At 43.3% G+C, this 27,264-nt stretch overlaps 1 protein-coding gene across 2 annotated transcripts; it reads right to left on the bottom strand.

The window, feature by feature from the left end:
• Nucleotides 1-1,993: 1,993 nt before the first annotated feature.
• On the bottom strand, nt 1,994-27,052 carry SAXO1 (stabilizer of axonemal microtubules 1). 2 transcript variants are annotated; one of them, XM_006180382.2, is made up of 4 exons: nt 27,012-27,052; nt 24,113-24,292; nt 13,616-13,818; nt 1,994-3,327 (listed from the first exon to the last, which is right to left on the bottom strand). In XM_006180382.2, the coding sequence occupies exons 2-4, from the start codon at nt 24,133-24,135 to the stop codon at nt 2,324-2,326; spliced, it is 1,230 nt and encodes a 409-aa protein (XP_006180444.1). In that variant the 5' UTR covers nt 24,136-24,292; nt 27,012-27,052; the 3' UTR covers nt 1,994-2,323. The 2 variants fall into 2 exon arrangements, with proteins under 2 accessions (XP_006180444.1, XP_032333520.1); XM_032477629.1 differs by lacking the exons at nt 24,113-24,292; nt 27,012-27,052 and adding an exon at nt 15,998-16,096.
• Nucleotides 27,053-27,264: the final 212 nt, after the last annotated feature.

Genomic DNA, 27,264 nt, shown 5'->3' with positions numbered 1-27,264 from the left:
GCAGCTATGACAGAGCAGGGGAGGGGGAGCAAGTCCCCGTCGGCTCAGCTCACCCTCTCTTTCCCTCCCCGTGGAAGTTCCCAAGTTAACTTCCTAAAATGACAATTCCAGGGAGGCAGTTAACAACCTTGACTCAGAACAACTAGAAAGTAATTCAACTATATGAAAAAAGTATTTTAACTTTGCAAAATATACAAAATTTGAAAGAAGAGCAGTTATCCTTACCTGCACCTTGTAAACACCGACCGATGAAATCACAGGCAGATTCAGCGGGCGGAATTCAGCAACCATCTTCATCACCACCACCATTGTCCTCATCCTCACCTACATTTAATGAATTAACTGTGAGCCAGGCCGAAGTGACTGACTTATATTCAACCCAAACAACAAAACCATGAGACCAGTATTGCTTTATCCAAACTTTAAGAAATGGGACCAAGGTCCCATAGCTAGTGGGTGACAAGGGACAAGATGCAAGCCGGGTCTGCTGGGCTCCCCTTGTGCGCTCCGAGACAGCGTATTCCACTAGTACCTGCAACAGCCACTTGTGTCCTTCTTTACCTACTTCATGAATTTTTCACTTGTACTAACCACTTTCACAGTAAGGACAGTTGGTAGGGGAAGCGCCAATTCCTTACATCCTAGAGAGACAGGCAAGGCAGGGATGCCCTGGGTGGCTCAGCTAGCCTGGGGTCACCCCGGAGGTCACCCCAAATGTCACAAAGGAAGGGCTCAGAGGAAATTTCTCACCCTAAGAGGGCTCAGTGCTCCTCAGTCAGCCAGGTCCATCCATCCTTCTTCAGTCTTCCTCCTACTCATCAGAAACATTATAAAAGCTTATTAGCTTTGATACAACCACACACTGTCATGTAACTATAATGAGAAGAAGGGGGAGAGAAGAAAGGAATGTATAAGAATTAGAACTCCTAATCCACCAAAACAGACCAGGTCTCAAGTCGATGAGTCAACAGACAGCAGTATATGTACATTATTTAGGAATGTGAAGGAAAATATTAGCAGGGACAGATCAAAAAATTTACAGTTGTTCTCTGGGGAAGCCATAGTAGAGGCCAAGGGGCTGGCGCTTAAGAGGTTGCTGCATTTTTATAAGCATTTTAGCACCATTTGGTTTTCAAATCAAGTGCCAAGATTTCTTTGATTTGTGAAAAATGATGAAACACAAATAATGAAACCTACCCCACTTCATAGTTCCCTTTAGCTGAACAGACTTCAGAAAGGAGTTCAAACAGAGACAACGTGGTCTGATGTGGTTTGTGGAGCCACGAGGTCCACGACATCCCAGATGGGAGGTGCCTGGTGTTGGGAAGCCAAGAGCCCTGGATCTTGAAACAGAAGACCTGGGTTCCAATCGTGGCTTTGGTGTTCCAAGCTCTGTGACCCTAGGCAAGGTGTATAATCTCTCGGAGCTTCTTTACCCCACAGGGCAGGCATCCAGATGCCATCCAGATCAACCGTGTAACACGATGTAGATCCCAACCCATTTTTTTCCAGGTTCTGAGCATTTGGAAGAGCTCACAGCCCAAGGGCCGGCTGCTGACTGCCTGGTTGCCAAGGGTCCCCACTGGCCCTCCCTGGACTCAGAGCCTGCACTGGTTTGGGGTGGGAGTGGTCTGGCAGGTCCATGTTCCCCTGGGACCGCCATAGTCTCTTCCTCCCCCTCCATCTCTCATGACTAGACCCACAGCACGTCAGAGAATACTGTTCTTGCTGGTATATCACAATGTGAAGAGGTTAAAAAATGATGTGTGACGCAACCCTGGGCAGAGAGAACCTAAAACAAGACTCCAGACCAGGCCCAAGGCACTCCCATCAGTACAGGAAGGCAATGAGAAGGTTAGCCTGAAATCTGCCCAAAGGTCACAAGGAACACAGCCTGCTCTCTGCAGAGACAGCATGTGGGGTGAATGCACATACCTGCACATTCAATCCCCCCAAAATAAAGTTTATTCTTTGGCACTTCATACTTGGCAAGGGTTAATCATAATGTCAATTTATACAATGATTAAGTTAATAAAATACTTCTGGGTGGGGGGAAACCTCAGAGACCAGCTTTGATTTCATGAGCACAAGGGTAAAGGGCCCCAGAGGGGGAGACAGTTGGGGAAGGGTTAAGGGGACTAATTAACCAATGATTAAATGTCATTTTCCTTGAGTCAACTAATTCTCATTTTATTCAAGCGTCCTGGAAATGATGACGAAGATTTTTTTTCATTTTGAGGAATTTTTTTTTTTGGTCCAACAAATAACTCAATCATCTGCTTTTAAAAGTACTGTGCAATTTCTAAATTATAATTTTTAACAATCAAGCTGAGACTGCCAACTCCTGCTGGTTGGGATTTTCCGAATCACCCACAGAAAGACAGCTGCTCCGCCGAGAGCCTGTCTGGGAAATTGGCCTGTATATTCTGTGCCCCAAAGCATCTGTTTCCTCAAAGATGTAGCCGGGGGGCTCCGGGTACGAAGCCAGGCACCTGCTCATTTCCTTAGGCGTGAAGCTGATGGTGTACGTGGTCTGGCCCTCCACAGGGATGTTTCCTCGGGGGCCAGCCCAGGGGGGCTTACAGCTTTTGGTAGCGATGGGTGGGTGGGGCACGTAGTGGGCTCGTGTGGTGGTCAGGCAGTCCAAGGGCTCGGTGGGGAGGTTCAGCTGGGGTACGGGCCTGACCGGCCCTGTGCGCACGCTGGCCCACTGCTTGTAGTCGTCTTTGGTCGTGGTGGAGCTTTCGAAGTGGCCACCCTTCTTGACTGAGCGCGCTGGTCGGCAGGGCTGAGCTGGGGCCCCCTTAGGGTATGTGTAGTGGGCCTGCACTGTTGTCAGAAGATCCATCTTCTCTTCAGGAGGGACGTAGGCGGCGGGAGCTCTGGAGAACACCTGGGGCGTTGGCCAAGCTTGGTACTTATCACGAAACTCGGTGGTGGTTGAGAAAGGCGTGTCTCGCCCACAAGGCCTGGCTGGAGGCTTCAAGCTCTTGGCTGCCTCCCCCATCAAGCCTCGGTATGATTCTTTGTGGGTGGTGAAGCTTTCGAAGGGGATTTCAGAGGGTCTGAACTTCTCCGGCTCATAGACAAAGCGCTTCTCCAAAGGGTGGGCCATGTAGCTCATCTTGTAGTTGGTCAGATCCTCCAGGGGGACGTGACAGAGCTTGGGCACCGCCGGAGGCTTACAGCTCACGGTATTCACTAGGCCCTTCATGGAGTAGTCGTCCTGGTGTGTGGTTCTACTATCAAACTTGGTTGATGCCGGCTGGTAGTTCTGTGGCGGACGAAGCAGTTCTCGTCTTGGTTGGTTCCAGGGTAAATAATCGGCTGAAAATAAAGCAGAAGTGGTAGTTACTCATAAATCAAGTCACTCAACCTGCATGTATTCCAAGGAGCCCCAAAGCCACAAGCCAGTCTCCAGTGAGGTGTTCCAGGAACAAAGGAAGAACAGAGCAGATCGCTGCCACCACCTCAACCAAGGGCGTGATGCCTCAGCTTTACGCAGGCTGTTGCACAGAACAAATTCACAGGAGTCTCATCATACCAATGCTGCACGCAGGGATTTTAGAGGGTCCACAGCTATGGGAGGAGCCAGAAAACTGATTCCAACAGGAGAGTGTAACCACTGGTTTACCTGATCCAAAAACAGTTTCATTCCTCTGGGAAGAAGGTGCCCTCTGTGAATCAGCAGAGAGAGAAGGGAGCACTGGGTATAGTGAGACAGGGGATTCACAACCCTGGCTGTCGATTGGGTGACTGCCATCACGTCCCTGTAGTCTACACATATAATCACATAAATCAAATATGGCACCCCAAGAGCATCAGGGCACTGTGTTGGCTGGTGAGAGAACAGCGGAGCTGATTATGTGATAGGCAGTATTTTAAATGCTTTCTATATTAACTCTTTTAATCTTCAGACATCCCTAATAAGGTGGGATTTTATAGATGCAGAAACAGAGCCACAGAAAAAATAGGGAACTTGCCCAAAGTCACTTGGCTATTAGCAGAAAAGCATCGATGCAAATCCACATCCAGAATCCATGCTCTAATCCACTCTACTATCTGGGTCTGACAATTAAGGGACGCTGACTATGTCAGCCAATTATGCTCAGGGCTTTTTATACACAATTATGTTTCATCTTCATTAATAACTCTTTGTAATGATACGACTGTCTCCATTTTACAGATTTCCAAAAGCAAAGCTCAGAAACTGTCCCAAAAGTCACATGGCTATGGTGCTAAGAGCTAGAGTTTGAACTACACAGTTTACTCCAAAGTCAGGCTCTTCTGACAGCCCATATCACAGAAGCACTGTATTTCACTTATTAAAAATGAAAAGGCTGGCCAGCTATACCTAGGGGATGTCCGTCTCAAGAGGAACTTCTGCTGTGGAACTGGGATGGCCACGCTAACACGAGGCCTGCACCCAAAGGACCTCTGCTCTAGAGACGACCCCCATGCATCCTGAGGAGCAGATGTCAGCCTCAGACAGCACTGCGGAGGCTTTCACAGTAGCTTCACCACACAGATCCTCCGAGCAGCTATGCAATTGGAAATTCAGGTAAAATAAAACAGCAAGCCTGCCATTCAGCCACTCTTACACTGTTGCCATTCTGTTCATAATACGTGGCTAACATCCAAGTCCTACACTGCCCCCATCATGTCCATCAATCACTACATCTAAAGTAACCAATATGGAACCCTAGCAAACTCTCTGAATCCACAGGGAATTCTCTTGCTTACAAGTTTACAAAGGATTAGAACCAAAGCAGCTTCCCAGGAGTCTTGGAAGTATATAGCCAAAACCAGTGGAGTCCATAGGCACACTTAAAAAACAAAAAACAGCTTCACTGAGGTATAAGCTGTGTAACATAAAATGCACCATCTTACATACACAATTCAATAGCTTTTACAGAACTGTGCAACTATCTGTAATCAAAATCCTCAACAAAGGATTAGCAAACAGAATCCAACAGCACATAAAAAAGATCATACACCATGATCAAGTTGGATTCATCCCAGGGACACAAGGGTGGTTCAACATATGCAAATCAATCAATGTGATACACCACATCAACAAAAGAAAGGACAAAAACTGCATGATCACCTCAATAGATGCAGAAAAACCATTTGATAAAACTCAACACCCATTTATGATAAAAACTCTTACCAAAGTGGGTATAGATGGAACATATTTCAACATAATAAAAGCTATTCATGACAAACCCACAGCCAGCCTAATAGTCAATGGTGAAAAACTGAAAGCCTTCCCACTAAAATCTGGAACAAGACAAGGATGCCCACTCCCACCACCTGTATTTAACATAGTCTTGGAAACCCTAACCACAGCACTCAGGCAAGAAAAAGAAATAAAAGGGATCCAAATTGGAAGAGACTATGTGAATATGAGAATTGTCACTCTATGCGGACATGATACTATACATAGAAAACCTTAAAAGCGCCACAGAAAAACTACTAGAGCTGATAAAAGAAACTGGCAAGGTAGCAGGACACAAGATTAACAAATATCAGTTGCATTTCTTTACACTAACAATGAATTAGCAGAAAAAGAAAGTAAAGAAACAATCCCTTTTAAAATCGCATTCAAAACAATAAAATACTGAGGAAGAAATCTGACCAAGGAGATGAAAGATTATACATGGAGAACTACAAAACACTGATTAAGGAAATTAAAGATGACTTAAAGAAACGGAAAGATATCCTATGCTCTTGGATTGGAAGAATCAATTTCATTAAAATGGCCATACTGTCCAAGGCAATCTACAGATTTAATGCAATCCCTATCAAATTAACCAGGATATTTTTCACAGAACTAGAACAGACAATCCTAAAATTTATATGGAATCACACAAGACCCAGAATTACCAAAGCACTTTTGAAGAAAAAGAACGATGCTGGAGGAATAACCCTCTCAGACTTCAGACAATACTACAGAGCTACAGTAATCAAAACAGTGTGGTATTGACATAAAAGCAGACATATGGATCAATGGAACAGAATAGAGAGCCCAGAAATAAACCCACAGACCTATGGTAAATCAATCTTCAACAAAGGAGGCAAGAATACACAGTGGAGAAAAAGACAGTCTCTTCAGCAAGTGGTATTGGGAAAACTGGACAAGTAGCATGTAAATCAATGAAGTTAAAACACTCCCTCACTCCATACACAAAAATAAACTCAAAATGGCTTAAAGACTTAAATATAAGACAAGACACTATAAATCTCCTAGAAGAAAACACATGCAAAACATTTTGACATAAATCTGAGCAATGTTCTCCTAGGGCAGTCTATCCAGGCAAAAGGAATAAGGGCAAAAATGAACAAATAGGGCCTAATTAAACTTGTAAGCTTTTGCACAGCAAAGGAAACCATAAGCAAAACAAAATGACAACCTACAAATGACAACAACAAAAACCCTGCTGGAATTTTGATAGGAATAGCATTGAATCTATAAACCAATTTGGGTAAAACTCCATCTTACCTATATCAAAATTTTCCAATCTATGAACATCCAGTCTATGATAAGATGACTCTCATCATCTGTTTAGATATTATTTAACTTCTCTCAGCACTATTTTGTACTTTTCAGTGTACAAGTCTTACACTGCTTTTTAAAAAATTTATCCCAAATATTTTATTTATTTTGAAGCTATTGTGAAGAAAACTGTTTTCTGAATTTTGTTTTCAGATTTTCAATGCTAATACATAGAAATACAATTTATTTCTATCTATTAATCTTCAACACCGACACGTTCCTGAATTCATATTCTCATAGTTTTTTGTGGATTCCTTAGGATTATCTTATCTGGGAATAAAGACAGTTTTATTTCTTCCTCTCTAATCTAGATGCATTTGTTTTTCTTGCTTTACTGCACTGGCCAGAACCTCCAATACACTGTTGAATGAAACTGGTGAGAGGTGACATCCTAGCCTTCATACCAACTTTAGGGAGAAAGTCTTACCACGTTATATATGATGTTAGCTACAGGGTTTTCTGTGGAAGCCCTTTATCAAGCTGAGGAAGTTTCCTTCTATTCCTAGCTTGTTGAGAGCTTTTATGGGTATCAGATCTTGTCAAATGCTTTCTCTGTGACTTTCAATCATGTAGGTTTGCCTTCTAATTTATTAATATGGTGTATTACATTAATTTGTTTACTGATGTTAAACCAACATTGTATTCCTGGCATAAACCTCAGTTTTACAATTATTGGTTCTGTAACTGCCTTTTAATTAAAAGAAAAGTATGTATTTACCTCCATAATGACCTTTATCAGTGCTCTTTATTTCTTTGTGTGGATTTGTGTTACCATTCTGCATTATTTTCTTTCAACCTGAATGACTTCATTATTTCTCGCAAGCCAAGTCAGTGAGCTACAAATTCACCCAGTCTTTTTTTATCTGGCAGTATCTTTTTCTGTCATTTTTGAAGCATAATCTTTTACTAGTTACAGAATTCTTGGTTGACAGAATTCTTTTTTCCCTTCAGTACTTTGAATATGTCATCCCACTGCCTTCAGCCCTCCACTATTTCTGATGAAAATTAATTATTTTCATTTCCCTGTATGTGATGAGTTGTTTCTCTTTTGCTTTTTCCAGACCTTTGGCTTTCAACAGTTTGACTATCATGTGACTAGGTGTGGATCTCTTTGCATTTACTCTATTTAGATTGTGCTTCTTGGATGTACAGAGTAATACTTTTCATGAAATTTAGGAGCTCTGACAGTTAAATATTTTTCTGCCCCTTTCTTCTCCTTCTAAGACTCCCATTACCTGTCTGTTGCCACACTTAATGGTATCTTACAAATCTTGGAGTTTCTGTTCATTTTTATCAATTGTTTCTCATTCTTCAGATTGGATAACCTCTCTTGATATATCCATCTTCACTGATTCTTTCTTCTGCCAGCTCATATCTGCTAATAAGCACTTCTAATGAATTTTTTATTTTGATTATTGGCCTTTCAACTATAGTTTTCATTCCATTCTTTTTTATGATTTCCTTCTATAGTATTCCCTATTTGATGGGAAATTGTTGTCATAATTTATTTAACTGTGGTTTCCTGTTGTTCTTTGAACATACATGTAATACCTATTTTGAAATATTTTTCTGCCAAGTCTAACATCTGGGCCCCTTCAGAGATAGGAAAAAATAATAGAAACTATTCATGAATCACACTTCCCTACTTCTTTTTATGACTCAGTGAATCATTAAAAACTCAGCACTTTAGATAATATGATGCAGCAACTCTGGTTTCTCATCTCCCACTGGGAAGTATTTTCTGCTGTTTGTTTAATGACTTGCCAGCACTAATTCTAGAGTCTTATCTCCCCTGCAATGCGTGGCCACTGATGTCTTGGCTCAGTTTTTTTCTTTTTTAAATTATTTTATTTTTAAGTCTATTTCCTTAGAGCCACCCTATACCAGCGTAATCTAGTCATCAGCCTACAATTAACTTAGAAGTTATATTTAAGCACCTGAAGCCACTAAGGTTTTCACCACTTACTAATGGATCCGTGTATGGGTTGGAGAACACGGTCAAAGATTAGGCAGTTTACGAGTCTTCCCTGGGTTTTGTTTTCTGCTGGGCTGGCCACATCTCCTCCGCACATGCGCTAGGCATCATATTCAGTCAGGAAAGATGAGTAGGCCCTTTCTAGGCCCTTTCTCTGATCTCTCTTGACTCTGCACACTGCTTTGCCCATATGATCAGTCTTCCAGACCACAAAGAGTATGTATGAGTTTATCAAGGCCCACTCTGTGTCTGTCTCACGCTCTGGATCTCCTTGTTAAATCTGACTGGTCTACTGGCCTGCTGCTTGCTCCAACTAGTACTGCAACCTCAGACTAACTGCAGAAGTTGTCTTCCTGATTTTTTGCTATTGAGATCACTACTGTTTTTACTGAAATGCCCGGGTATGCACTTTACTCCAATCAGCCCCCACTGGCAGCAGAGCTGCTGGTTTTCACAGCCTAGCCTGCCCAGGCAGAACCACCACACAGATGGAACTGGGGCGGGGGGGTGACAGAAGCAGCCCCAGGATAAAATAACACACACTCCCACTGTTCATAAGCAAGGTTTAGTAGTTTTTCTTGAATAAATGCTTCTCAATTTGTTGTATGCCTTTGGTTGATTTCCAGACCCCTAAAATGGTTGATTTTTACTATTTTGTCCAGTTTTATTGTTGCTTTTTTGGGGAAGAGAATTTGTCAAGCTCCTCACTCTACCACTCTGTAAGTCCTGACATTCCCACCCCCAGGCACCCTCTTAAGCTTATTTTAGGCTAATAATACTACCAACTATTTATTTTAAATTGGCTTCATTTTAATTGAAAATCTAATCTTTCTCCAAGAGCCATTAATGGCTCTATCAGCATCTTGAAAACATTAGGGGCTTTAGAAGGAACCATCTTGCTGAATACAAACCACATGTTTCCCCCTCAGACTTCAAGCCTCGCTGAAACAGGGGCATCTACCTGTAGGTGCCTACACTCTGCCTCGAGGTGCACGGGGGTGGGAGGACAGGGTTTCCTGGCCCTCTTCCGTGATGGATGAAGTGTTAAGAAAACAGGTTCCTAAACTGAAAGTTGCCTCGTGTGATTTCTGATACCTAACAATACAGTTGAAACCACATTATTATCCAACCTCCTAACTTCCTCCATCCAGCATATATTATTAAAAAAAAAAAACCTGCACAGGACCCTGAAAACCTCAGAATTCCACAAGACAAACTATTCACATGCCTGAAAAGCCATCAGGACAAGCCCTTCAGGGCCAGAGTGTCATGTGGTTAATTGGCAAGAATCTCTTTAAAAGGGATTCTGTTCAATAATGTCTTAAAAAAAAAAAAACTTAGCTAAACCTAAAGCTGAGCATCAAGTAATTACACTCTCAATCTTTCCAATTGCACAGTGTTTTGAAAATGTCAAAATTACAACCAAATGCTGCTGGAGCATATTTTACTGGTGGTTTTCTCAAGCCCAGTAAAGGCGCTGGCCATAAGAGCAGAAAGAGAAAAGTTTGCATATTTTTCCTATGGAATCACAGTAAGCAGAGCATACAGACATAATACAGATGCACCCACTGAAATACACATACTTAAAGACCTTGATCTTAGGTTTCTTTTTTCCACCCCCTTTGGAAGGAGAATCAATATATGGCCATAAAACCATGAACGGAAGACTTACGGAAGCAAATTTCCATGAGAGGAACAAGTCACCAAATGAGTAATAAACCAAGAGATAAGGCAAGGATGTGGCTCCTCAAACATGCATGAGGTTGTGCAGGACCAACCAAAGGGCAGAGTAAATGTCGTGGGTCTTCCCCAAGCTTCACTCCTACACTTGGCCTGGACCCACAGAGTAACAGGTTGAGTGGGGATCTGTGTAAATCTAATGCCAAACTGTGTCACCTAGAACCACTCATTCATTTATTCCCTCACTAAATACACCTTCTTTGAGGCATCCCCTGTGTTAAAAACTGAGAATACATGTTTGGCATTCTAGGCCCAGTTTCGAAAGCCATTATCATAGGGTAGGAAGGGAACAAATAAATCATTTAAATTAATGGAATCTGATAAGTATTACTCAAAAAAAAAAAAAACTAGTAAGACAGATAGGTTGCAAACTGGCACCTCTAGGTCAATTCTAACTACAAATACGTTTCCTTTGGCTACAAGCTGCTTTCTTTGTTTTTAAGCCTGAATCGCAGAGAACAATGAAATCCACCCTCAAGCACACATGGAGCCAGAACAGAACTGAAGGTCTAAGCATGCCTGGTTCAGAACAGTCCGGCTGATACCTCACTGGTGTTTGCTCATTAATTCTGTGTAAGCAGATAAGCAGTCAGCAGGGGCCAGAAGTTTAAGAAGAATTAAAGAGGAAAGAATAGGGCTTTCTCGATGTTAACTTTCTCAATAGGAAAAAGTTAGCCATGATGCAATTTTAGCAGGAGAATTCTGCTCTCTGGTTTGCAGAGGGCAATCTGAGATGTAACTGTTTGGAGAAGGGGAGGAATGTGGGACAGATTAAAGCTTAAGTATTAGATTGTTTTCTTTTTCTGTGTGTTTGCTCTGAGGGGTAAGTATTTTGTAGGAGGACTGGGGGGACTGCCCTTCAAACCATGCCACTGGGCTACTCCATCCTTGCCAACTTCTAAGTAAGGCAAGGAGCATTTCTCACCCCAGACCTCTCCTTGCACCTAGGGCCAGCAGGGGAAGGGAAATGGAGCAGAGCAGGCAGTTGCTCTGAAGAGCCTCTAACTTTGCCAAGATTCATAAATCTGGGTGACCCACAGAGAGGATGTGGAAAGGAGAGGATGTAGCTGGATGTGCACCACGGCAATCCTGCCCCCTCCCCTGCTGAAGGTTAGGGCCCTGGCTTTGCCCTCTTTTTTCCTACCTGCTCAGTGCCCATTTTTTGCCCTCCAGAAACATCGGATAAGAGGAAGACAAAGGAGCCCTGCAGAGGCATGAGTGCCGTTCCACCACGCACCCAACTCGCGCTGACTCCTTCGTAAAGCGTCTGCCACGGTGCCTGCCTTCTTGAGGGCAACTGGCAAGGAAAGAGATCTCTGCCCTCTTGGGGTTTGCAGGATGGCCAAGAAGACAATGTTAAACAAAATTACACAGTGAATTACAAAATGAGGAACACAAGTCACTCTTAGAACATCTAACAGGGTGTGTCTGGTCTGGCACTGGGGAAGGCCTGGGAGGCCCTCTGAAGGGGTGATGTTTCCACCACTCGCTGAAGGATGAGGACTGGATGGGGGAAGGGAGGAGTGCTCCATATAGAGGGCCTAGCAGTGCAAAATGCCCCGAGACAGAAAGGAAATGGAGGAAAGGACCTGAAAGAAGTTCCTGTGGCCGGAGTAGAGGAGTTCAAAGAGGAGGAGCCAAAATTTGAAAGGCATCTCAGGAGTTGGTAAAGGTTTGCAATTTTATCCTAAGAAACAATTATTTGAGGAGCTGTAAGTAGAGAAGAGATCAGATACAACTGCCATTTCCATTTTCAAAAGACCTCTCTGGTTCCTTTCTGTGGACAACAGATACACGCTGACAAGACTGGAGAGATGCTCAGCTGTGTCCAGGTATCGATGGGGGGAAGGCGGGGTTAGGTTGTTGCCAGGAGGAAGCAACAGGAGGACAGGAGAGTGGGGGAGTAAAGATAGGCTACCTAACAGGGAGTAGGCTACACGGAGAACAGACACCGGAAGGGCTGACAGTGAGAAGGGAGACTGAGGCGTCGGTGGGCGGGAGGTCCCAACGAGGCCAGGACTGTCACATAAATAGAGAGCAAGCCAGGACTGGATGTCGGAGGACATGAAGGTGGAGCCACTCGGGGGTTTGACGATGTGGCTTGGCAGAAGGTGGCTCTGGAAGAATGGAAAAGGACGACACAAAGGTAAAGGATAAAAGGAAAAAGAAAGGCAGAGACGCTCAGTCACATGAGCAATCTTCCAGAATAACAGACTTGGAGCTCCTGTAAGGGCTTCAGGAAGATGGCTGCATCCCCTCCAGCCTCCCCACCTCCCCTCTGCTAAGCCTTGGCTTGGCTGAATAAAACCACTCTCGTCACAGTCATTTAGAGATCCACAAACATGCGACAGCAACAGGTTAGCACATATTCTTTGGACAACCATGTGCATCAAAAGCTGCAAAGTTACTGGCACAAGCCTGGCCTCCATTCCCAGGGTCTCAGCCTCACGGCTTGCACTCCAGAGAGTGGGCAACTGCTACATGGCTCGCACCACACTTACAGCTCCACATCCTCTCTCCCCTGCTAGACTATGAAGTCACGGGCAGGTCATGATGCTCCCTTCCCAGCTCCTAACACCGTGCCTGGAATGCAGTAGATGCTCAGTACAGAATGAATGCAACTCATTTATTTGAAGTTCAAAATTGACAAAACTAATTTATGATGTTAAAAGTCAGCATGACGATTCTATCCTGGATGGGGACAGTTACTGGATGGGAGTATCAGTGCCATATTTCTCAATCTGGGTCCTATTTGTATGTATGTTCACTCAAAATTCACTGGTCTGTATAATCATATTTGTACATTTTTCTGTATGTTACATTTTAATAAATTTTTAAATGCATGAATGAATCCATCAGTGGCAGAACCCAACTTAGCTTAAACTTGAAATGCTTCCCCAATATAGGATACAAACAGCAAGCTGAGGCAGGTGTTGGCATATATTTTCTATGAGACCAGATATTAAATGTCTTCGGTCTCTGTCATAGCTACTCAACTTCGCCGTGGTAGCACACAGGTAGCCACAGGTGATGCATAAAACAAGTGGGTGTGGCTGTGTTTCAATAGAACAGACTTATGAACCCTGAACTTTGAATTTCATATCTCATACACATGCCCTAAAATAACGGCCTTTTTCTCATTTTTTTTTTTAAATCATTCAAAAATTTTAAAGCCACTCTTAGTTCTCCAGCTGTACCAAAACAGGCTACAGGCCAGATTCAGCCACAGAAAGTCGTTTGCCGAACTTCAACATTATGGCAGGGGGTTGGGGGGCGGTGTATAAAACCCATTTCCTGACCTGCACACTGGCACAGCCCCTCCTCCCCCTCAAGCACGCTCCCACCTTTATAAGTAGGTAGGCACTCCATCTTATCACCACATGGGTATTTGCTGTCCCGAGGTTTGATGAGGTCCATGCGACAGATAGGGTAGGGGTTGTAATCTTGTTTATACGTTGTGAGCAGATCCATATGCTCTTCACTTGGGACAAACTGGTTGGGCTGGTGGATCTTCATGGGTAACACTTTGTGAGGCCCAAAATCTCTCCTGTAAGGAAAGTATAAGCACGTGTCATGGGGCCCTTGCCTGGGAATCAGACTCATGGTTTCCATTCCACCCAATTCTACAAATGCTTGCTGACAAGTCACCTTCTCTTTTATCCCTTAACTGCACCTCCTCTCGTTTCCCACTTTCAAGGAAGGCACCACCACTCACTTCTCATCCAAGTCAGGTGCCTGGATTTGCCCCTTCCCAACCCCCATGGCTCCAGACAGTCATTCACCAAGCACGGGCCCTCCCCCACCTCGTTGGTCTGTCTTTCCCCCTAGGTCCAGGCTGAGCATTTCTCAGGTGGTCATGTGACACCTATCACCTGGGCTCCCTGCATCCTTCCACCTCTCCTACTTCAATCCTCCAAGTGAGGCCAAAGCAAACTCTCTAAAACAAAAATCCGACCACTTCACTCCCCAGCTTAAAAATCTTCCAGATAAAGCCCAACTTTCTAGCACGGTATGGAAGTTTTCCTGGACCTGCCACCGCCTTTCTCCCCAACCCCATCTCTCCGCTCTCCCCTCGCACCACTCTGGACCACTGAGAAGGTCTCTCTCCTGCGCCAGCTCTCCCCACCTTCCTCACCAACCTGCTCACTGTGGAGCTAACTCGCATTTTTCAGGTACCACCTCCTCCTCCTCTGCGCTCCCAATAGCTCCTGCTGATATTTACATTTACCTCCTTCCTCTACTTGATCTTACAGAAAACCCAGAAGAAAAGGACAAGAAATGGAGATAATGCATCTTTCATTCCTTGGCTTTCTGGCATCAGTACCCCCATTATTTCAGGGTACATGAAAACAATGGGATAGAAAAGGCATGATGCTCTTCACTGAACAGGAAGTAGTCCCTTCCCAAAGCATCCCAGTCCTAAAGGTGATGCCACTGCGCGGCGGCACCACCACCACCACCACCACCACGGAGTACCCTGCAACAGCAGGGCTCAGCCTGGGTACGCACCGCCCACCAGGGTGGTCTCAGCCTCCTGCTGCCCCAGGCAAACTCTCTTGAGCAAACATCTCCCTCCACCACCCCCAACCCCGCCCCAAGGGCTTCTGCTTCACACAACAGCCTGTCTTTGCCTGGAACCTAGTCATCCAACTGGACAAGGGGAAGGTAGGTTTTCCCTGACGGTGCTTGCCAAAACAGCCTCGCCAAGGGAAGGGGAAGGTTTCCGGACAGGAAAACATCAGGCCCAAACACTAATAAAACCTACTTCCCGGCTGAAATCTGGAGCAGCGTGACTGAGCCATGCTTGACTAGCAGAGGTAACACGCTCCGCTGTAACCTGTCTTGCATGAATTATACACATGGTTGTCAATAAACCCAAACCGGGGCCTGAAAATGCTTGGTAGGATGGGAGGAGGGAATTAGGAAGCAGGGAATTAGTCTCTCTAGGGCTTGAAGGGGGAAATAGGAGATGCTTCAGTTGAACTCCTGGTAACACCCTCTGGGTAGGTTTAAAAATACATCTCAGCAGCAGTTACCCGGCCTGTGGCCTGGGCTCCCTGGGGGAGTGGGGTGGGGGGCAGGTCGGCCAACAGCAAGAGGAAGCCCAGGGACCTGAGGCGGCTGGAGGGAACGGGCTGAGCAAGAACCCAAGAGTCAGCTCCACGCTTCCACCCTTCTTAGTGTGCAAGGACCTCAGGCTGGTGTCTGTTCAGTGCTAACCCCACTGCAGCAGGGAGCTGGGAACCTCAGGCCCTAGGCTGCAGAGAGAAACGGAAAAGCCCTGAAAACCTGTTAACTGCAAAGCGGTGGAGTGGGGTCTGGAGGCAGCCTGAGACCACACAGCTCCTTACAAACCTGTGCTCACTGATGGTGACCCAAGGGTCCAGCCCTCTTTGCTCCCAAGAAAGAGTGTCATGGGATACCAGGGGCAGGGGTCATGAGGGACAAGGATGATGCCTCAGCTGCCCCGTGGGGCCCCCTCCCAACCCCAGAGCAGCCAGCAGCAGTCTCCTGTCACAGGCCCACAGCACCCTGGGACCCTTGCACACAGGCCGTGACAGCCTCTCCTGCTGTTAGCGTCTACTCAGGGAACCAACTTCCCCCCAGAGATGCTGCAAGAACCTTCCTACCAGGGTGCCCCATCTCTCTGGCAACTAAAATGTGCTGATATCCCCATTTCTGCTATTTCTACAGGAAAACTAATAAACGCCCACAGCCAAACTCACCAATCCATGGACTTTCCTGAAGCTTGATTTCTCAAAAGCAAAACGCGATGCAGCAAAATTCTTGTTTACCACGTTTAAGGAATGAAATTGTCAACTGACTCTCCTTTCCAGCACAAAACTCAAGTTCTGTTCTAAAAGGACATCTACAGTTGAATTTACTGACCAGCTATAACTAAGGCAAATGATTTGGCGGGGCTGGGGGCGGGGGTTGGTGATCTACCTCTGAAGAGAAGAAAAAAGTTTAAAGTTTAATTCATTTATCCTCCATCCAAAAATATTTACTGTGACCTAAGAGTGAGTTTAATCAGAATTTATGTGTCTCCTCATGTTTTTATGTTGAGAACATTCACGGAAACCTATCATTAACCACAACATAACTGCGTGTCCCCAACCTCACATAATCTTACAGCCTTCCAGTTCACGTAAAAGTATTTTATTCTTCCCAGAAATTGCTCAAATTTAGTAGCTTTTATTTTTTTCTTTTTCAGAACACTTCCCTCTCTTCCTGTGGTCTATTTCCTGGTGCCTGTCCCTATTCTGACTGTGAACCAAGAAAACAACTGGTCAAAGATATTAAGTTTCTTTTAGATGCGTAGCCATAAAACTTATCTAACGTGGAAGGCCCCGAGTTAAACTATGAGTTAAGGAAAGGTTAAAGTGGGCCTGCTGGGAAGTCGTAACAGTTTGATTTCCAGTCATTAGGGTAAAGCTAAAGAAAGGCTTTTGACAGGAGTCTGGCAAAAGGAAAGAAACTATAACGTAACAGCTAACAAGGGTCATGAGCCTGGAAGTGAGAAGAGGCTATTTTCACCATGATAAAGGGGCCACGCAATACTTCTTTTTTAATCCATTTTTAATGTTGACCAATGCAAACTTCAGAATTTATTAGTATGCCCAAATAGTCAATAATATTAAATGGAATCGATTTTAAGACAAGTTGCTGTCCAGAAATAAGCCCATGCACAGCAGATGGTCAATCAGTCTACGACAAAGGAGGCAAGAATACACAATGGAGAAAAGACAGTCTCTTCAATAAATGGTTCTGGGAAAACAGGACAGCCTGGTGTAAAACAATGAAATCAGAACATTCTCTGACACCATATACAAAAATAAACTCAAAATGGATTAAAGTTCTAAATGAAAGACCAGAAGCCATAAAATTCCTAGAGGAAAACATAGACAAAATGCTCTTTGACATAAATTGTAGCAATATTTTTTTTGGATCTGTCTCCTAAAGCAAAGGAAATAAAAACAAAAACAAACGAGACCTAATTAAACTTAAAAGTTTTTGCACAGCAAAGGAAACTATCGACAAAATGAAAAGATAATGTACAGAATGGGAGAAAATATTTGCAAAAGATATGACCGATAAGGGGTTAATACCCAATGTATATAACTAGCTCATACAAATCAACTTCAAAAAAAAAACAACCCTGATTAAAAAATGGGCAAAAGATCCAAACAGACATTTTTTCCAAAGAAGACATGCAGATGGCCAACAGGCACACAAAAAGATGCTCAACAACGCTAATTGTCAAGGAAATGCAAATCAAAACCACAATGAGATATCACCTCACACCTGTCAGAATGGCTATCAGCAGAAAGAATACAAACAACAAATGTTGGCGAGGATGTGGAGAAAAGGAAACCCTCCTACACTGTTGATAGGAATGTAAATTGGTGCAGCCACTGTGGACAATAGTATGAAGGTTTCTCAAAAAACTAAAAATGGAACTACCATATGACCCAGCAATTACAATGAAAGAAACAAAAACACTAATTTGAAAAGATGCTTGCACCCCAATGTTTACAGTAGCACTATTTACAATTGCCAAGATATAGAGTCAACCTAAGTGTGTTCATCGTCATGTTGATCATCATCAACAGATGACTGGATAAAGATGTGGTATGTACATATATACACTGGAATACTACTCAGCCATAAAAAAGAATGAACTTTTGCCATTTGCAACATCATGGATGGACTTGGAGGACATTCGTCTAAGTGAAATAAAGTCAGACAGAGAAAAACAAATATGGTATGATATCACATACATGTGTTGAATCTAAAAATTGCAACAAACCAGTGAATATGACAAAAAAAGAAACAGATGCATAGATAGAACAAACTTGTAGTTACCAGTGGAGAGGGAAGAGGGGAGGGCAATATAGGGGTAGGGGATTAAGAGGTACAAACTATTATGTGTAAAATAAACTACAAAGATATATTATACAATACAGGGAATAGAGCCAATATTTTTAAATATCTATAAATGGAGTATAACCTTTAAAAATTATGAATCACTATATTATACACCTGTAACTTGTATAATATTGTACATCAATTATACCTCAACAAAGAGTTCCCCATCTTACCTAAAGCCAGTCTTCTTTACCTCTGCCTTAAATCTCCTCTCTCTTTCTCAAGGACCCCTCCCTGAGGAGCCCGTCAGTGGTTTAACCTTTCTTCCTACTGGATCCTTTCTGTTAGTATTTAAACATGCTCCAGACTTCCTCATTTTTATATGAAAACAATAAACTAAAACAATCATCACAGGAGTCCACTTCCCTCTGGTCCTTTCCCCTCCCCTTCTCTCCTCTAGAAAGGGCTGTCTACAGATACAGACTTGCCCTCCTCATCCCTTACTCATGCTCCACCCGTCAAATCTGATTCTACTCACTCCTCGCTCGAGCCAAGCCCTCCAAAGTACCACCTTATTTCCAAACCCAGTCATTACTCCCGGGGCCTTTATCCCCATGCACCATCTTCACAGCATCCATCCTCTCACTCATTTTTGTAATACTCTCTCCCTTGACTCCTTTGATACTCCTCCTCATGATTTGTCCTCTTCATCTCTTCTATGGGGCTTTGCTCTTTGTGTGTCAATTGATTTGATTCTGTGACTCCCACACCTAATCCTGAAACTCCCCCAGGTTACAGAAATCCTCTGAAGAAACCATTATGTCACCGCAGACAGGCAGAGGAGCCCATTCCAGTACACTAAGAAAGATCCCTAGACTGATTCATGGGGCTTGCTTTGTGCCCCTGACCTTGATAAGGACATACTGAGCCCTTCTTATCTTCCCTGTGACAGATGGGGCTCCAAGTATATGCCTCCAGAATTTAAATTACACAGTACAGACACCCGTTGGTATCTGTGGGGGACTAATTCCAGGACCTCCTGTAGATACCAAAATCCATGGATGCTCAAGTCCCTTATATGAAATGGTATAGAATTTGCATATAACCTACAGATACTCCCTCGTACACTTTAAATCATCTCTAGATTACTTATAATATCCAATACAATATAAAGGCTATGTCAATAATTGCCAGTGCATGGCAAATTCAAGTTTGGCTTTTTGGAACTTTCTGAAATTACTTATTTTCAATCCACATTTAGTTGAATCCATGGATGTGGAACCCACAGAGCTGGAGGGCTGACTGTACCCGTCTCCCTCTCTACTCTCTCATCTCCCAAACTACACTAAAGCTGAAGATAACATCTGTCACTGTTTCATATAAACTCTGGACAAAATATGAAAAGCAACTACCTGTGAGCACTAAAGAGCAACCAAGACAGGCAGATTCTGAAGTAGAACCAACAGGTGAAGAGGAGAATGGTACTGGGTGAGTCTGTGTAAGTTCCCTTTTTTTTTTTTCCCCAGCATTTCCAATCTGAAGGCAGGCTCCAATCTGTGCCAGGCAGGGCAGCTAAAATGTGAACAGAAAACCTTCCATCTTTCTTGACTGAAGAACCAGAGGACAAAGTTTGAGACAACCACAGATGCCGGAAAGTGAGGAAGGAATCCTGAAAAGGAGAGAACAGAGACAGGAAGGCTCAAATTCTGTTTATAAACTGGGCCCAAATCTCTGGCTGACCTCACATGCATGGGACAGACTTTAGGCAATCATGCTAAAGATAAAGAACTGAACTGAAATTTGAACTGACACCCAAGACACAGAGTTTGCATTTTAAGCCCAATCAACCTACTACCTGCTTGTAAAACAGAAAAAACACACAAAAAAAAACCTCTTCAGAGGAATGTAAAAAAATCCAGAGTCTCCACAACATAACATTAACAATGTACAGGATCAATCCAAAACTATTTGATGTACTTACAGAAAATGTGACCCAGTCTCAAGGAAAAAAAGAAGATAATCATGAAGACCAACCCCAAGCAGACCCAGATGTTGCAATTAGCAGACAGGGATTATAAAGCAGCTATTTTAACTATGCTCAGGTACAAAAAGGAAAACAAGGTCACAATGAATGAAAAGACAGGAAATCACAAGAGATGCAGAAAATATATATATAAAGAACCACATCCAAATTCTAAAACTGAAAAACAAAGTATCTGAAATAAAAGCATTCACTGGATCAGCTTAATAGCAGAATGGAGGCAGAGGAAGACTCAGTGAACTTGAAAATAGAGGAATAGAAGCTGTCCAATCTGAAGGACAGAGAGAAAAAGATTGGGGGAAAGAAATGAACGGTCTCAGGGACAAAAAAAATTGAAGAAATAATGGCCAAAATGTCCCCAACTTTAATTAAAGACACACATCAAAGGCTTTTAAATTATGCAGGCAAGTCTAGTACCGAGAACTTTTACTGAAGCAATTAATGTCTTCATTAATTTTCAGGCTCAGTCAATAGAAGTGAGAAAGTATCTCCAGTGGTATAGCTGTGAGTAGAGAAGTACGTATTTGAACATAAATTGTGTAAAATTCAGTAGGGAGGGAAAGACTCAAGCCTACTATCAACTTTCTTGCTTGCTTCTTGGCTTTTGGAGAGGATTCCAAATGCCCTTTCTCTTTTAGCTCTTCCTCCTACTTTATCAGTCTTGCCAATAAATGAAGAAATCTGTGCCCCCAACTTTCTGCCCTCTTCCCTGCAGCCAAACTCATCAAGTGTGAACCCTATTCCATCCTCCCCTTCTGCACCTCCATTTCATCCCACCCATGCCCTCGCTCCCTTTAGAATCCAGGTCTAACACCATCTTGACGACGTATCTCTCTCTTCTGAGGCTATCCACTTGGCCCATCATTAGGGAATCTCACTTAGCTAACAAAATAACGTCCCAAAATGGGGCCCAAGTGTTTCACATAGTGACATGCCTGAGGGGAAATGAGGCTCGAAGTGTAAACCTCCTATTCATAAATTGATCTCATGTCTATCCGAACCAAAGGCAGATCGTATGCGAGGGAATTACCAAGGGCTGCAAGAAACAACTCAATATCAAGGACGGCTGCAAAGCACAAGCATTCCCCTCCCAGCACCTGCTGTAAATCCCCAAGATTTACAGTCAGTAAGAGTTGTATGCAGCTGTAGTCATGCCTCATGCTGAGATGATAACCTTTCCAGAAACCAGGTGTTTTTTGTGTCTGGGCTTAATCACCAAACCCAGCCAAGCCCTGGGCCACATGACTTTTCCATGCGACAGGTGGCAACCCCATGTCCAATCTCAGAAACTAAGCTGAGTCCACCCTTAGATAGGGAAGTAGGTGGGACAGTCTGACAAGAGTTCTAAGGGCAGAAGGGTGGCCATCCACGCAGACACAGGGGTGGACAGACACAGGGCTGACCCATGCCGTTCCCCAGCACCCTCTGGTTGAGCACCCAGATGACAGCATCTCTACACTTCCTAATGGGGCACAGTTTGTTGTAAGTACACATATATGGACGAGAGTTTCTGCAGAGTTTAGAAGGTTCGCAAAAGATGGTTGGTAAAATCCTGATTTTTGTTAATTTATCTTACTTTTTTGAGCCCACTGGAGCTTAAAAAAAAAAAAAAAAAAGGCATCCTGAGAGACTGAGAACGAAACTATGGCCCTCTAAAAACTAGTGCCCAGCACAGCAGGCACAGAGCTGTGAAATGATGAAATTGAGGTACTGGGGAGAGAAGAAACAGCTTCTTATCATCTCCCTCCACCCTCTTTCTGGGGAAGGAAATGAAAGACAGAAGAGAAGGATTTCTGTTCTTTTTCTTTCCCATGGGTAACCTTAATGCTGCCACTTCTTTTTAAGGCCCTTATGATCATTAACAACTAGTTTTGGAAATTCTTTCAGTATCTGCATGCCTCCACTCTGGCCACATCTTAACATGAATGATTTTGTTATTCTGGCTCTGGCAGGGACAGAGGGCCCTTCCGGGTGGTATGTTTATTGCTGTAAGTGACACAAGGCAAGGATAATTTAAGACAGGTCAAAGGGCAAGTTTTTGTTTTGCATAGCACCATTGGGAAGAGGGCGGGCATGCGGGGCTCTCCTGGGGCCTCAGCGCAGGGCATGGGGCAGGGCTCCTGCTCCAGAGAAAGGATGTGTCTTCATTCTCCAAAGCATCTGGGCAACAAACAAAAGCATCCCTCAACATCCAACCCTCAAAGTATCCAAATATTTCTAGGACAGGAAACATATTCCTAATATAACAGCACCTGAAGCCAACCTATGCTTTACCTTCCATAAGATGCTCTTGATTCCCTGTAAATTGGGTATAAAGAGATGTGAAGACCAGTATCTAGAAGCTGAATGTGAGATCTGCAAGCCACTCCTCAACATTGCTCTTCTTTTCTACCAATCACACGTCTCTTACACACAAGCGTAGTTCTTTTCATCAGCGTTGACCATGGCTTCTTAAAAGGAAAAGCAAGGCTCCGGAAAGGTCCACTTCTCTTGCTGTCATATTTAGACACTTAGAAACTAAGGATGCTGTTTCCTTGGTCAATCGAAGCCCAAACTTTAAAGTTCATATTGTTTAGTAAGTCACAGGTTGAAGAACAGGTTGTGTAGGTTACAACTTTTTCTCATGAAGCAGGACCCAGAAACCTCATGCTTACACCAAATCATTCAAGATAACTACTCAGTGTAAAAGTGGTCTGACTCAAGTCAAGAGTCAGACAAGACCCTCGACTCCCTCCCATTCTCAAGCTGCACCTGCCCAGAGGTTCCCACCAAGCCCAGGAATCCCTTGGCTTCATTCCTCCCCTTGTGGGTCTTTTCTGCCCCATAACCCAGACACAGGACTTCTTCCTTAGGATCTAGAAGACAGCAGCTTTTAGTAGAACACTCTATGTCTCCACTCACGTCCTCAACAGGGGATGTTTCCAGGCCTATCCTGGGGGAAACCTGGGGGCAGGATGAATTAGTGTTCTGCTTAGCCTGGGCCATCTGCAACCTTCACTAGAAAAGCACAAAATTATGAGAGAAAGGGGGAGCAACAGGGAGAAAATTTACCATGAAATGTGTGAGCGTTGTGCTGCAACAATTTCATCTCCACCTCACAGCAATTCTGCCCCGAAGGGAGGAGAAACATCAGAAGCAGAGAACAGGTCCATCTCTCGGGTCTCATCTGGGGACTAAGCTACACAACGTGAAATGCTGCCCGTCACTCTCAAAGATGTTTCTACTCCACTGAGTCACCAGACACAGGTCACCACCTGAAGGTCACTGAGTTGTCAACAGCAGATTCTGTCAGAGCCTTGTAGCATGCAGAACAATCCTGAGATTGGCCACGTTCCCCACCCTGTCAATACAGACACTGCTGCAGCCGTGACACCCTGAGACAGGGGATTCAGCCTCTGCACAGTCCTGGATCTATAGAACCAGAGTTTAAAAGTCAAGAGTAATTTAAAAGTAAATATTCTTTGTTCATATTCTTGAAGAACACTCAAGGGGATCCTAGTCCAAAATCTACAGTATGGTTCCAAAATCACTCAGGTTCTCTTTTACCACTACCAACATCACTACCACCACCCAAGCTGACCTGGAGCTTATGTGCAAAAGCCCAAAACTCCTTTTTCTGCAGCAGCCCCCTTTTGCTAGTTATTATTTCTCTTTATTACTTTACTTAACCTCCAGCTCTTGCATAGATCAATTTAATCTTGCCTTCCTCCCACACCCAAGCAAGAATCCATTCTCTTCAAGAGGGTGCGGGGAAAATTTAAACAGGCTAATAAATGCAGGACTTTTTTTCAGAGATAGAATAAATTAACATTAAGGCAGTAATAGTACATCTTGACAGTGCACATTACTGCAATATTATTGAACATTACCTTAATACTGTACATTACTCCATTCGTGTTGTACATTCATATATTCACACTGTTGCCCTCACCTCGACGTGGTCAGCCCTTCCATTGGCGTGCACCCTTTCTGGTACTCCAGCCTGGGCTTGAAGGACTCTCTGGGCAGGTAAGAGTGATAGAGAGGGTAGTTCTCGGTATATTCGGAGAGAAGACATGGTTTCTCTGTTTTATCATAAATCTTAGTAGGGATGTGTGGACAGTGATGTCGCCTATTAAAATAAAAAAAAAAGTTAGGTTAGTTAGCTTCTTGGGAAGAATACATCCAGTTTGCTACCTCCTCAAAATGTGACCCGGACTATAAAATCATGACTGCCTGCCCAGCATTGAAACAGGAATTTAACCCTTCCTTTTCTCTAATAAACTATGTGAATTGGCCAGAATTTTTTAAATAATTTGTAACTACAATTGGTTAACTGTCAAAATTCCCTGGATCATAAAATCACACCCAACCATGGCTGATGGGCAGCCATCACATACACCATGCTGCTTGTTTAAATACTGAAACACTTCCATTCCATAATAGGTGCATGGCTGTGGCCCCCAAGCCCTCAGAGCCAACCCAGTCCCTCCTCTGAGCCCTCCCTGCACCTCCCAATCACCCAGCAGTTAAGGGGTTAATACCTGACCTTACAGGGGGCTCCAAGGCTGTGCTCTAAGGCCAGGATACTATCTTTCCTCATTGGTTCCTGGGTCAATTCAGAATATGACTCTTGCACACAAGTAGCGTCACACATAGCAGAACCACTTCAGTGCTGAGAACACTACCCACCAGGGACCACATGAAGCCATTTCTACACTCAAAGTCTAGGCTCCTTTAGTCTCTCACGTCTCACTTCAAATGCTGCCTCCGTAGACTTCCACTGATCATCCTTACGTAGAACAACCCCATCCCTGCTCCCCTCTCACAGTTTCTCTCATCACATGCATGCCTTTCCCATCTCTTATTGTCATCTGTAGTCAACACACTTGTTGCTGAGTTTATTGCCTGTGTCATCAATCAAGCTCGGAACCTTTTTCTATCTTGTTCACTGCTACGTTCCTGGTACCTCTCGTATCCCGCCTGCTCCATGGTAGGCATTCAAACATTTATTAAACGAATACTGAGTATATAAATGAATGCTTAATTAAACTTTATACCTCATTATGCAGGTAGATGATAAATAGATAATAATTTGAAATTGTAATTTATAGTGAGTTTCTATATTTTACAGTCATGAATACATGACCATATTATTCTATTTACAGGTGGATAAAGGGCAGCTGTTTGAGTTGTCAAAAATTAAGTAGTGTAGGGAGGGGAAAGGGCAGGGGAGGGATAAGAAGTTTAGGATAAACAGATTAACACACCACTATCTATGAAATAAACAAGTACCTACTGTATAGCACAGGGAACTATATTCAATTTCTCATAACAACATATAATGGAAAAGAATCTGAAAAAATATATATGTATGCATGTGTATAACTGAGTCACTTTGCTGTACATCTGAAACATTGTAAACCAACTACACTTCGATTTTAAAAAATTAAGTAGTGTATCAATTATTCATATGCCCACATACAGTCCTTACAAACCAGCTGGGTCACTTCTAATCAACAGATATCGTCACATCAACAAAACTCCATGCTAGTGCTTTTCAGTGTAACTATACCGAGAAATGGCATAGAATTATTTTTATTAATTTTTTACACCAACCCAATTTTGATCCCAGAAACTAAAATACACAGTATTCAGAGAGCACACCAGGAAGAAGAGAAAGAGAATTAGACATACAGAGAACTCATCACTGTTTCAATTGAAAGCTGGTTTCCAGGCAACAATCAGCATGCAGCTCTGTCGTTCGTAAGTCCAACCCTGTACGTAAATACTGCTGCCGCCACCGCTGTTTCTGAGCATCCTGGTCAGCCTCCCGACCCCCAGGGGAAGCGATCGCCACCAGCACTGCTCACACGGCTAGGACCGCGTATGAACAAGTACCTTTAGAAACAGCCCTGTTTTTGTCTCATTTGGAGATTTGTGTATCAGAAAAGCCTTAAGATGGTATAAACTTGTTATAGTTACTTTTCATCTTTGTTATTATAAAAATACTGTTGGTTCAAGGTGAATGTTTTAGATTTTCCTAATTTACAAGGAAACCTTCCACAAAAATGCTGCATGGGGTATTCAAAAGTAGTCTCCACAGTCATGAACCAAAAAAAATGAGACCTCTTCTCCAAGCTCTCTGATACTTGTACCATTTCAGGAGCTGCCTTGGCCACCTCGCTCAGGAACAGACTCAAACAAGCCCAGCTGGGGCCAACAAATAAAGAAAAGGGAGCAAGAAAGTTTCCTTAATCTATCTGAACTCTAAAGTTTTTCCACTCCAGGAAAGACTAAAGGACCAGAAGTAAAAGGAAATAATCCACACTTTTTCCGATATTTGGTAAAGGGAGCAACAGAGACCTTTCAGTGGAACCCAGGAAAAATTAACAATAGTTGGTGCCAACCTAGAATTATAGAATTTTTTTAATCAAAAGGGGTCATGAAGAATATCTGATCCAATGTCCCCACTATGCAGATGAAACATCTGAAGCTCAGAGAACAATGTACGTAACGTTGCCACAGACAGAACATAGGTCTCTAACAAATCTAAACTGCCAAGCCCTTTTCCTGACATGCACCTAATCAAAGCCATCTGTGACTCAGATAATCCTAAAATGGGTGATGGAACTTTAAGGATGCAACAAGTACCTTAGAATAGCACCATCCAATACAAATAGAATGCCAGCCATGAATGAGAACCACACATTATTTTAAATTTTCTAGTAGCCCCATTAAAAAGAAAAAAAAACAGGTAAAGTTACTTTAAATAGTTTACTTTTAACCCAATCTATTCAAAATATTATCATTTCAACACAATCAATATTTTTAAAATTGAGATATCTTACTTTCTTACTACATCTTCAGAATCCAGTATGTCTTACACGGACAGCACATCTCAGGCCTCCCACATTTCAAGGGCTCAGTGGCCACATGCGCTGGGGGCTTCCCTGTTGGAAAGTGCAGGTTCGGAATATGAAGGGACAGACAGAAGAGCTGCAAGCACCTGGATGCTGGAAGTTCTCTATACAGTGGAGGAAAGACAAAGATGCCTAGAAATATTTTTGTTGACACATAGGGTATTTGCCTCTTAGACTCTCT

Source organism: Camelus ferus, chromosome 4 (genome assembly GCF_009834535.1).
Source record: "Camelus ferus isolate YT-003-E chromosome 4, BCGSAC_Cfer_1.0, whole genome shotgun sequence".
NCBI lineage: Eukaryota > Metazoa > Chordata > Mammalia > Artiodactyla > Camelidae > Camelus > Camelus ferus.
This window is presented reverse-complemented; position numbering and strand designations above follow the sequence as displayed.